We start from the raw sequence: 11,717 nt of genomic DNA, 5'->3' as shown, positions 1-11,717 counted from the left end.
CGGCCACCGTGCCGCCTATTTACTACTTCTACTTTTGAAAACATATAGTATCTGTATTTTCTACTCTTTGTGAAAATAAACTTGGTACTTTTTTCTTTTTCTACTTTTTTTGTCTGAATGTTAATGCATAGTTTATTCCAGGACTCGTCAAAACAGATACAACATGCCTTTTCTTGTCTTGTAGTCTACAAGTTTTATTACTGTGTGTGAGTGTGAAGCCCTCTCTGAAGCTCGAGAACAAAAACAAAATAAAATAGAACTGAGCACTTAGATTTCTTTATTATTTGAAGCTATAGCCTATCTAATCCAGAAACGGTCTGATTCGCCTATGTGAAGCAAGACAAGACAGACAAAGACAGGCAAAAACATAAAGGCAAGAATTTGAGCACTTGACCGTTCTGTACTACTATAGATGTATCTCCTTTAATCCCAAAACCCGAGAAATCCTTATGCATATATAGAGCAGTTGTCACTGGAAATACTTATGTCGCGCCAATTCTGGGCGCGAACACGAGTGAGGATTTGCTGACGTATTGGGAGAAGATCGTGAAGCAAACTTCTCGCCAGTGCAACAAAGTGCTCAAGCGCATCCTGCCACCCAAGCTCGGTAAGCCCCAATGACACAGAACCAATAATTGGGACCCCGGCACTGAAAAACCGCTAGGTGGCCCGGAACCCACTCCATCAGTGAAGCCAAAGTGCACAGACACAGCGCCAAGCAACCGCCAGATCGACACCCCTCCACACGCACCCCCAACCAACCCTATTGGGCAGATAACGCCCACGAACCCAGAAGGCCCAGCGGGGCAGCCCTGGCGCCACACCACTCAGGTCACCACTCAGAGGGGGGCATGCTGGGGGGCCTGGTAGAGGGCGCAGAGACAGAACCACCAGACGCAGAACTCGCAGATGACAACATGATGTAAAGAAGACTTAAATGGAGTGGCAAAGTCAATTGCAGTTGAGATCTTGATTGACTGTAATCTCTTGAGGGTCACTAGCCTCCACATCTCGGGGTCTTATAATGTGGCAAAAAAGAGGGACAACCACCATAAAATGTAAGAACGTGAGCCAGGGAGCATTAAGCAAGAAGCAAGATCTTCTCCTTGTGCCTTTCGATTGGTTGCCAACCAGTCCGGGGTGTACCCTGCCTTTTACCCCAAGTCAGCTGGGATTGTCACGTGCGGCAATGCCGTAAAGGCAGATCCCAAAAAATAGACTCCAGGTAAGAGGTCCGAACAATTTTAATTAAATGGCAGAGCATGTGATGGCGAGACATACAAAACTAAAGGAACTCACAACCAGAGAGAATCAAAAACAGATAACGCAGGGAGACACGACAAACGGTCCGTGTGGTATAATCGTATTGAGCCTAAATTTGGACAGCGGTCAGAACGGCGGCAAACACGGGGCAAAAACGAGTGAATATTCCGACGCCCACACACTGTCACGGTGCCCCCTAAAAAGGACGATGATTACAATGCATGACAGGCGCGTCACCGATGTCCACGCCCACCTTCACTCACCCAGACACTGCAGCACAAAGGAAAACAACTTGAAACACAGGGCCATGACAGGGATAGGCCCCAACACACTCGCAACCCTAGGAAAAGCACTTTGCCTATAGAAGATGGATGGAAAAATGGATATTTGATGTTGTGCCAAGACAAAAAAGCCACCAGTTTCTGTCATTCAAGTTTGTTTTCCACCTAATCTGAAAAAAACAACAACAACAAAAGGAAAGGTGTATCTTTTTCCAATCATCATCAGCTGATCTATTAATGTTTTGTAGCTAGCCACCCCTCTCTTCTCAGTACAATGCAAGTTAATGAAAGAGGGAAAACTATTTTGCGTGCAATTTTTGGTTTATTTTACATTGTTATCAAAATGGGTATTGTATATATACTTGACAGTCAAAGTTACTTTTGGACTTAAGTACATTTCAATCTGTAGTTTTTTTGTTTTTTTTGTTTTGTTTTTTTAACTCAAGGAAACGAGTTGACTTTATCCTTTAGTCTTTCTTTTACAAATGTATGTCCACTTCAACTTAAATCGAGCCTATACTTTGGCCGCCTCATCATTATTTGTTTGATACCCCTCATTAGATTTTGCAGGTGTGCCAGCATATTATCGAGTGCTGTTTATACTTGTAGTTTTCCTCTTAAAATCAGGACAAGCACGTTCCTCGACCCTCCCCTGGCCGAAACCCGGCCATGCCCCCCCCAACCCCCCCTCCCCACACACACACACACCCCCCTCTTCCCTGCCAATAAGGTCTAGTCTTGGAGGCGTTGCTGTTGCTCTCCCCGTCGGTATCAGCAAGTGCACGACGACTGATCCAGCCGGACTAGTACTCGGAGGACTCTGAGGACAGACAGCACTTGAGTGGACTTGATGCAAAGCTGAGCGAAAAGCGGAGAAGCGTACAGAGAATCAGCGGAAGACTTGACAAAAAAAAAAACAATAAATAAATAAGAAAGAAATAAGAGGTAAGCTGCAATGATGAGTTTATGTGCTGCTGGAGTAGTGGCCGTTGGGATTTTATAACGCCGTTTTAAGATATTATTATCTCTGTGATATTATATGACACTTTATGTATTTCCCCCCACACACATAACGAATAAGGAATATACAGAATCAATATATATAAAGAATGCTCTTTAAGTTTGCATGGTTTAGACAATAAATTACCGCCCTTTTTCAGTCTTTCCTCCCCATCTATTGAATTGTAAGTTGTGTTTGATAAGAGAACTTTGTCTGTAATGCGCTGATGCAAATCAACAATAGGCTCCAAATACATTGCGTTGTGTTTCGTCTGCGACGAGATTGAACCGGCGACCGTTCACAAAATAACCAGTGACAGTGTTTGTTACTAAACAATTAAAAAATAATAAATAAATTAAACAAAAAAACATGTTGCACCTGCACCTATTGTCGTTGTGGGGAGACATCAGCACATGAAACGCCTTCGCTGACGTCTTATTGTCTGTGTATTGAGAGACAAAAGGCGTTGTTCTGAGCTAATTTGTAACTGGATGCTCGCGGAGGCTGAGAGAGAGAGAGAGAGAGAGAGAGAGAGAGAGAGAGAGAGAGAGAGAGAGAGAGAGAGAGTCCATGTTTAATGTGTAAAAGTAGGAGTCAAATATTCACACAAGTGCAAATTGTGCTTTTATCTACTTTTTCAGTTATACATTTTTTTTTTTTAATTTGTCAGCGTTAATTGGAGTGATTCTAAACTCATTTTATCATCAATGTACCCTCCTTTAAGAATATAAAAACTTTAAAACCATGCCATTACTAAGCCTCCGAGCACAAACCAGTCCTATTTCAAATGAATTGTCTCTACTGTTTGCTTAAAAGTAGTTATATGCTGTTGTTTTTTAAAATTTACATTATTTAAGAACAAAATTAAACAAAGAAGCTACAAAATGAGGTGGTCATTTTGATCGGGGGCGCTTCTTGGGTCTCTAAACATAATTTATTCGCAATCTAACATCACTGAGTAAGATAAAGCCTTTAAAAACGTTATTGAGCCCCAAGCACAAATCGACATTTGTTAGACTCATTTTATCTGCTTGTTTGCCTAATTCACGTTATTTACTGTATATTGCTGATCCCAAAATGTTGCTGTGTGTGTGTGTGTTTGTGTGTGTGTGTGTGTGTGTGTCAGTGAGCAACATGCTGTTATCAAACCTCCTTACACAAATCAATGCTCTCTCCACATGTTCTCTCTTCTTTTGGTTAATTAGAGAGATATGTGCTGTATTTCCATTATTAAAGAACAAAAACAAACAAACAAAAAAAGCTACAAAGGTGCTGAAACAAACATGCAGTTGAGTGCAAGTGTGTGTGTGTGTGTGTGTGTGTGTGTGTAACATGTAGTTTTCAAGCCTCCGAGCACAAATCAATGCCCCTTTACACTTATTTCCCCTTATTTTTCTTTAACTGGACACGTGACATGTTTCACTATTAAGGAACAAAAATAAAGAAAGATGCTACAAACAAGACGAACCAAAGATTCTGCAGTGTGTGCACGTGTTATCTGATTGCTGCGGGTGTCGAAGGGCTAATTAGTTTGAAGCCTGCCGAGCTACCTGGCTCAGGTGTTTTCCATATAATATGAAGGAATTGGAGGCCATTGTGAGAGATTATCTCTGCGTCGAAAATCCCCCTGTTGCAAAGAATGGCCCTATCTGCTGTCAAGTCAAATTAAAAAGTCAAGGCTAACATTGTATTACAGAAGAAACATTTAGTTAATCATGGTTAAATGATTCCCAGAAATTAGAATTCTTACATGATTTATAGGCCTAATAAGTCCCAAATCCTCTATCAAATAGTGGTAAACACTTTACGCTGACAGCAGTTCTGGTTAGTGATTTGTAACCTTACCCCTGATGTTACATTACCCAGCTAACCGCTGCCAGTTTTATTTTTGCGCTTTACTACTGATAGATTTAGGACAAATGTGACTACAGACATTTTAACGTGGAGCAGCTAATCGTAAGGGGGGAAAAAACAAACCAAAAAAACAGGTAAAGTACTTGCAGCTGTAAGATTGGCTAATACGTTCTTTGAATGAGACACGATTGCTGAAACTGCGTGGAGAATGCATGTTAAGTTGTGTCAAATGGGTGAAAAGTCATTATTATTATGTGTGATGGGATTCTAAAATGTCTCCAGGAGCTGTGGAATGTTTTTATTTAGTTAAGAAAAAGAAGTGTGGGTGCAGAGATGTCTTGAGGCGGTCAGATTTCAACTTGTCACCCCAGTGGTTAGCGGCCCTCCATTGCGCAACGCGGAGGGGAGGCATTTCGAGTGGCGTCCCGTCTCCCGCTGATCTCGCCGCACAATTCCCCTCTGTGGGCGTACAGGTCACTGTGGGGCATGAAGCGGGGTTAAGGCAGTCGTGCTCTGGTTTTGATCGGTCCTTCCCTCTACAAACCCCCGCCCGCTCCCCAGTCGACCTCTCGTATGGCGGCAAGCGGCGCGTTGGAGGAGAGACCTCGCAGCACACTGTGAAGCCAGTGCAGCAATGTGGCCCAAATATGTCACTGTATAGGCTTGCTTCATTCTAAAGGACGGTGCCGATTTATAAGCATGCCACACCGCCTCGTACGTCGCCCCCATCCCCTAAAAAAAACAAACTATATTTTCTTCACATTTTGGTGTTTTAACAACTGCAAATTGCAATCTCTGTTTTGCTGGCATGCCACAATGTGCGCCATCACAGTGGAACCCTTTAAAGTTGAACACAGGATGCCATTCAACCTCCCACAGGAAACAATAGAAATAACCCATCCATCCATTTTCTATCGCACTTGTTCTCGATCGGGTCATGGGTCAGCTGGAACCTATCGCATTTGACTTCAGCCAAATTGAGCCCTGGACTGGTCACCAGTCTATCACAGGGCACAGATAGAGACAGACAACCATTCACATTCCCGCCTATAAACAATTTAGAGCCTTCAGTGAACCCAATGTGCATGTTTTTGGAATGTTTAATTCCCTCAATTTTCCACTGTTGTTATTGTGCCTTTTCCGCGAATGACTTTCTTCTGGCTTCTGATTGGCGAAGGAAGCTTTTAATCAAACTGTTGCTTTAGGTAGCTTATACCAAGGCATTTTCTTGTGGACAGATTCTTTTCACCACTGCCAACCATAAACATTAAATGTTTATTGGTGGCGTTAGATATGTAAATAATTAAACAGTTTGGACAAAACTACCTACAGGACACAGGAAGTTTTAAAGGGCAAGATATTTTTTATTTTTGCTGTGTACATGTGGCCTCCTCATAATGCTCCTGTCACTTCCATTTCTGCGTTTATGCAACAATTTGAAATGTTGTGCACATGCTCCCATGGATTTAGCTTCAATTGTTGTAAAAAATGCATGTTCAAGGTTATGAAGTGTGTGTTTTTTAAATCATCTGCATGACGACAGATCCTCTGAAACCTTGCAAGAAGAATAGAGAGAAACAAAATGTTTTTCTTTACTTCTTCAGACACGTTAAGGGAAAACATTCTTTAAAGTGGCATCAGGTTTCTCCCCAAAGTGACCTGTGCCTTATTTTGGAATGCCAGGAACGCTCCGGAAATACACTGTTTGGGTTTCTTCATGCTGCTTCCTTATGTCTAATCTGCGCTGCGCTCGTGCAGCTAATGTAAACATTTGTTTGTAACCACATGCCCTCACTCACATCGACTGCAAATCAATCATGTTGACAGCAGACAGGACGACAGAGAGGCTCTATTAAAGTTTGTAATCCGTGGTTGAACAAGTTAACCACATTAGGATTCTTCAGAGACGGGTGGCAGACCACAAGCGACTATTTTATGAGCTCATGCTGCTTTTTGAGAATAAAACCCACATTCAGGAGCCAGAGAGTGAGATGAAAAATGGATTTCTCTTCGCTCATTGTCTGTCCACTGAAAAGTATTTCATGGTAATGGAAATATAAGTCAACAAATTGATTAGAGAAAAAAAACAGTGCAACTGGCTGTTGATTCACTTTCAATCAGTTTGCTGTCTAAAAAAAGATGTCAACTACGGGAAGTTGAGCATCCGCACATACATCCACTATGGCACAATTCCCCCAGGCAGCATTATTGTGCTCAGTACGACGACACAAGCAAAGAAACAGGAATTCAGAACATCGTTCAAAGAAAGATTGTCACATTTACTTTGCTAATTTTGGAGAAGCCAGCAACTGCATAAAAGTCACGTTTTGTTTGATTTAACTCGTACTGAGTGTGTGGCAATTTAAAGTCTGTTCCCATACTGCGTAACATTGCGTTTAAAGCTTGGGACAGCACACCTGGAAAACTGCTGTGGGAGAGAGTGAGCACACTGTGACAATTGGTGCTGGACTAAATGACCCAGACACACAAGAAATGCTGAGTTGAAAGTAGATTTTTCATTGGTTATATGGTATGACTCATCAAATATCTCAATTGGGTTGCTTGAAACAATTACTCTTGTGTGATTAAATATGTCAAAATAAACCGTGGATCTTACATACAGTCTTATGAAGGTGTCCAAACTGCTTTATTTGGGCTTGGTGATACAAGTCTGATTTCTAGAGCTATATTAAGACAGTTGCAGGAATGATGAGGTAATGTCTTCTTTTTGCAGGATTCCTCTCAGTGTGTCTACGATTTGCGTGAACTCCCTGCGGTTGTTGAGATGAGTCTGAGCACCAGCGAGATGGAGGACCTGTGGGAGTCCCTGGGCTACCTCAACTTCTCCGACACCTTTTCCAACATTTCCAGCGTGGACACCACCGTGTGCGCCACGGCGTTCAACCGCCACGCCCTACTCAACTCCATGTGCGTCCTCTACACCTTCATCTTTGTCGTGGGCCTGGCGGCCAATGCTCTGGTCCTGTGGGTGAACGTTCGCGCCCAGCGGGACTCCACCCCTCGACACGAGACCCACACGTACATCGCCCACCTTTCCGTGGCTGACCTGTGCGTGTGCGCCACCCTGCCCGTGTGGGTGATCTCCCTGGCCCAGCACGGCCACTGGCCCTTCGGTGAGGTGGCGTGCAAACTCACACACCTGCTCTTCTCCGTCAACCTCTTCGGGAGCATCTTCTTCCTGGCATGCATGAGCGTGGACCGCTATCTGAGTGTGAGGCGCCACCGGGAGAACCAGGGCGGCGTGCGCAGGAAGTTCACCCGCCGCGTGGTCTGTGTTGGAGTCTGGCTCCTGGCTCTGGTGGCCTCCTTGCCAGACACCTACTTCCTACGTACAGTGAAGGCCTCACATGGGGACAGCATGCTATGCAGGCCCGTGTACCCGGAGGAGAACCCAAGGGAGTGGATGGTGGGCGTCCAGTTGAGCTTCATCCTCTTAGGCTTCCTCCTCCCCTTCCCCGTTATCACGTTCTTCTACGCGCTGCTGGCCAGAGCCTTCACTCGTACGTCCTCGCCGTCGTCCTCCACGGTAGAGCAGGAGCGTCGCATTAGCCGCAGGGTGATCCTGGCCTACATCGTGGTGTTCCTGGGCTGCTGGGGGCCATACCATGCCGTGCTGTTGGCCGACTCGCTCTCCCAGCTGGGCGTGCTGCCTCTCACCTGTGGCCTGGAGAATTTCCTGTATGTGGCCATGCACCTCACCCAGTGCCTGTCCTTGCTGCACTGCTGCTTCAACCCCATCCTCTACAACTTCATCAACCGGAACTACCGCTATGACCTCATGAAGGCCTTCATCTTCAAGTACTCCACGCGGACTGGCCTGGCGCGCCTCATCGAGACATCCAACGTGTCCGACCCGGAATACTCCGCAGTCGCCGCTGACAACCCCCCGCAGATATGAGGAGCTCTCCGTTAAAGATTCATGATTAAAATTCCGTCCACCACCAACTGATGTCATATTTGACATTAAATGACATGTACAGACATTTTCTGCAGCTATATCAAAATATCCTGTGGACAGGAGTGTATCACTATCGATGGAGTGATTGCATAAAAAGCACTTAGTTTTATTAGTGAAATCATGTATATACATGGTTGATTTTTGTTTTTTGTTTTTTTGTTTTTAAAGCCAAATCAGTGCGTACAGACCTTATATGTGCAAGGTTGAGTAATGCAGTGTTTCCGAACATTTATTAGCCAATGCACATATTTCACATTAGAAAATCTCATGGCACACCACCAAACAAAAACATTATCGTGGAATGATGATGATCAAGTCTCCATTTACTAAATTTAGTGAAAATCTGGCCAAGGTTCTGGCCAAGGTTTATTGAACACAAAGCTGACTTATTGTGTTGTATGAACCGCAACAGGTGGATACAGAAGTATATTGTACCCTTTATCATCTAATGAAAGACCATTTAAGACAAATGAATAACAGATTTGTAGACAAAAAATAATTTTCGGACTCTGTGCTGCTGCTAAGTGGTTGGGAATCACTGCATTTGTGTGTGTGTGTGTGTGTGTGTGTGTGTGTGTATGTGTGTGTGTATCGAGAGAGACTGGCAGGCATTGCTAAAACTATACTAGTGAAATGGCATGTTTAATCAACCTATTTATACTCACTTGAACTGTTTGACTTTTGTCACTCACAACACTGCTCTACCGCACTCACATCTGCCTCATCCTTTCAGTATGTCCACTGACTGGCTCCTTGTTCAAGTCCTGCTGTCACACGTTAGGTATGAAAACCTCATGGTGTCACCTCAGTTGAAACCTTCAACCAAAGAAGAAACACATTTACTGTACTTCACCCTATTTGTTCTTATCTTTTGGGGCTTGCCGTAACGATTGATACTATCTCTAAATAGCACATTAATGACTCAAGCGCTAAAATTAAGCCATCATGTAGACATAAAAGGCTCATAGACGCTAGTTATCCTGCTTCACTAGCTTTTTTTGTGAGCCTATGTATCTAGCTTTGCTAGGCTTTGATGTGTGTTAGTCTGAGTTTCTTTTTTCACATTATCTGCTTTTTTTTGCGAGCCATGTCTTTAGCATTGTCATGCTTTGATACAGTATTGTACAAAAATGAAACCTTTACATATAAGCATGGTTACATTAGAAAGCCTTTTATCTTACAAAAGGCTACCAATTTAGTTGTCCTGCTTCGCTAGCTGCTTCCTACTCTCACCTATTGTCACGAACTGTGGGTTGTGACCGAAAGAACAAGATCCGGGATACAAGCGGCCAAAATGAGTTTCCTCCGCAGGGTGTCCGGGCTCTCCATTAGTGATAGGGTGAGAAGCTCGGTCATCCCGGGAGGATCTCAGAGTAGAGCCGCTGCTCCTCCACATTGAGAGGAGCCAGATGAGGTGGCAGGGGCACCTCCCACCGGGAGGAGACCCCGGGGACGACCCAGGACATGCTGGAGAGACTATGTCTTTCAACTGGCCTGGGAACGCCTCGGGATCCCCCCGGAAGAGCTGGAGGAAGTGTCTGGGGAGAGGGAAGTCTGGGCGTCCCTGCTAAAGCTACTGCCCCCGCGACCCAACCTCGGATACGCGGTAGAAAATGGATGGATGGATACTTCACTAGCCTTTTTCGTGACCCTGTCCTTAGCATTGTTGCATTCTGATGTGTGCACTAGGCTGCTAACTCCTAGTTAGCCTGCGTCTTTAGTATTACCTTACTGTGATGTGCGGGCTAAAATGAAACCATTACGCATATTAATAGTTACTTTATGAAGACTCTTAGTTTACATAAAATGTTGCTAACTGCTAGTTAGCCAACTTCATTAGCCTTTTTCTGTTTCCCTTTGTTTTCTGTATTGCTGCGTAGTGGTGGTGTGTGTGTATTAGCTAGCTGCTAGTTAACCTGCGTCTTTACCATCATCTTATTGTGATATGTGAGCTAAATTTAAATCATTGCATGTTTAGAGTTTCATTATTAAGCCTTTTATCAGACATAAATGACTGCTTACTGTTAGTTATCCTGCTTTGCAAGCCTGTTATCTGACATAAAATGCTGCTAACCACCAGTTAGCCTGCTTTGCTAGCCGTTTTCCACTAGCCATCTGTGATATGTGTGCTAAAATGAAACCATTACGAGCATTCGTATTTGCCTTATGAAGCCTCTTATCAGACAATAAAGCTGCTCACTGCTAGTTTGCCCGCTTTGCTAGCCTACAGTATGTCTTTAGCATTGCAGAGTTGTGATACGTGTGCTAAAATGAAGGCATTACACATTTTCATATGTATAACTTATGAAGCACTTATCTGACAAAATGCTGCTAACCGCTCGTTAGTCTGATTTAGGAATCCTTTTCTGCTAGCCTGCATCTTTATCATTGCTGCTCTGTGATGTGTGTACTAAAGTGTAACTTTTATCAGTGTTCATGGTTACCTTATGTTCTGTAGCTTATTGTTAACCGCTAGTTATCATGTTTCACTCACTTGTTTCTGCTAGCCTATGTCTCTAGCTTTGCTGCGCTGTGATGTGCTAAAATGAAACTATTACATGTGTTCATAGTTACCTCGCGAAGCCACTTATCAGACATCAAGAGCTACTAACTGGCTTTTTCGCGAGCTTACGTCGTTGGCATGCTGAGTTGTATGTGCTAAAATTAAACCATTACACGTTTATAGTTACCTTAAGTAGCCTCTTATCAGACAAAAGGCTGCTAACTGCTAGTTAGCCCTCTTCGCTAGACTTTTTCTATTAGCCTGTGACTTCAGCATAGCCGTGCCATGATGTATGTGGCTAAATGACCTCATACCCACATTACGCACATATTATTGGGTTTTAAATGACTGCTAGGCAGGTGAGTTTATTCTTAGAGTCAGCTCTGGCAAAGCGAGCTAGCATTGTCTGGAGATAAGGTCATAAACAGAGTCACGTTTCCAACACTTCCCATTGAAGGCGTAGCCAATAAATAACCCTCACTTGACCCTTTTCTCACAGAAGTGAAAAGCCTCATATTAAAGGGTGCGACTGGCCTGAAAGGCGGGTGGCGGGGTGGGTGGTGGGGGTGTGGGGGGGTGTAACAAACCAATTATCTCTTGAGTTCCACTGTCTCCAGGCTTCAAATGTAGGCCGACCGAGTGTGAACGCAAAAAGCTGCCTGTGATGCTGTTTCTATGTTACATTTGGAATGGAATTAATCCTGCTGTATCAGCACATCAGGGCCACACAAGCACACACTGACTTTTACAACCAAATAAAAAACGAATAGCTTTACTGCTTGTGTGCAGGCAGCAGCTGTGATTTTGATGTGCAACTACAAAGTGTTGATTCGAGGA

At 43.9% G+C, this 11,717-nt stretch overlaps 1 protein-coding gene across 1 annotated transcript; it reads left to right on the top strand.

Moving 5' to 3' along the window:
• The first annotated feature begins 2,313 nt into the window (after window positions 1-2,313).
• On the top strand, window positions 2,314-11,419 carry ackr3a (atypical chemokine receptor 3a). The gene is made up of 2 exons (XM_061692798.1): window positions 2,314-2,489; window positions 7,133-11,419. Exon 2 carries the CDS (start codon window positions 7,184-7,186, stop codon window positions 8,315-8,317), a length of 1,134 nt encoding a protein of 377 aa, XP_061548782.1. The 5' UTR covers window positions 2,314-2,489; window positions 7,133-7,183; the 3' UTR covers window positions 8,318-11,419.
• The last annotated feature ends 298 nt before the right edge of the window (window positions 11,420-11,717 follow it).

The sequence above is a fragment of the Phycodurus eques genome, chromosome 12 (assembly GCF_024500275.1).
Source record: "Phycodurus eques isolate BA_2022a chromosome 12, UOR_Pequ_1.1, whole genome shotgun sequence".
In the NCBI taxonomy this organism is placed as follows: Eukaryota; Metazoa; Chordata; class Actinopteri; order Syngnathiformes; family Syngnathidae; genus Phycodurus; species Phycodurus eques.
The sequence above is the reverse complement of the archived record's forward strand: the minus strand, read 5'-3'. Positions and strand labels throughout refer to the sequence as shown.

What these genes read in the sequence shown, in the direction of transcription:
- ackr3a (XM_061692798.1), top strand. Translation starts at nt 7,184, where the DNA reads ATGAGTCTGAGCACCAGCGAGATGGAGGACCTGTGGGAGTCCCTGGGC.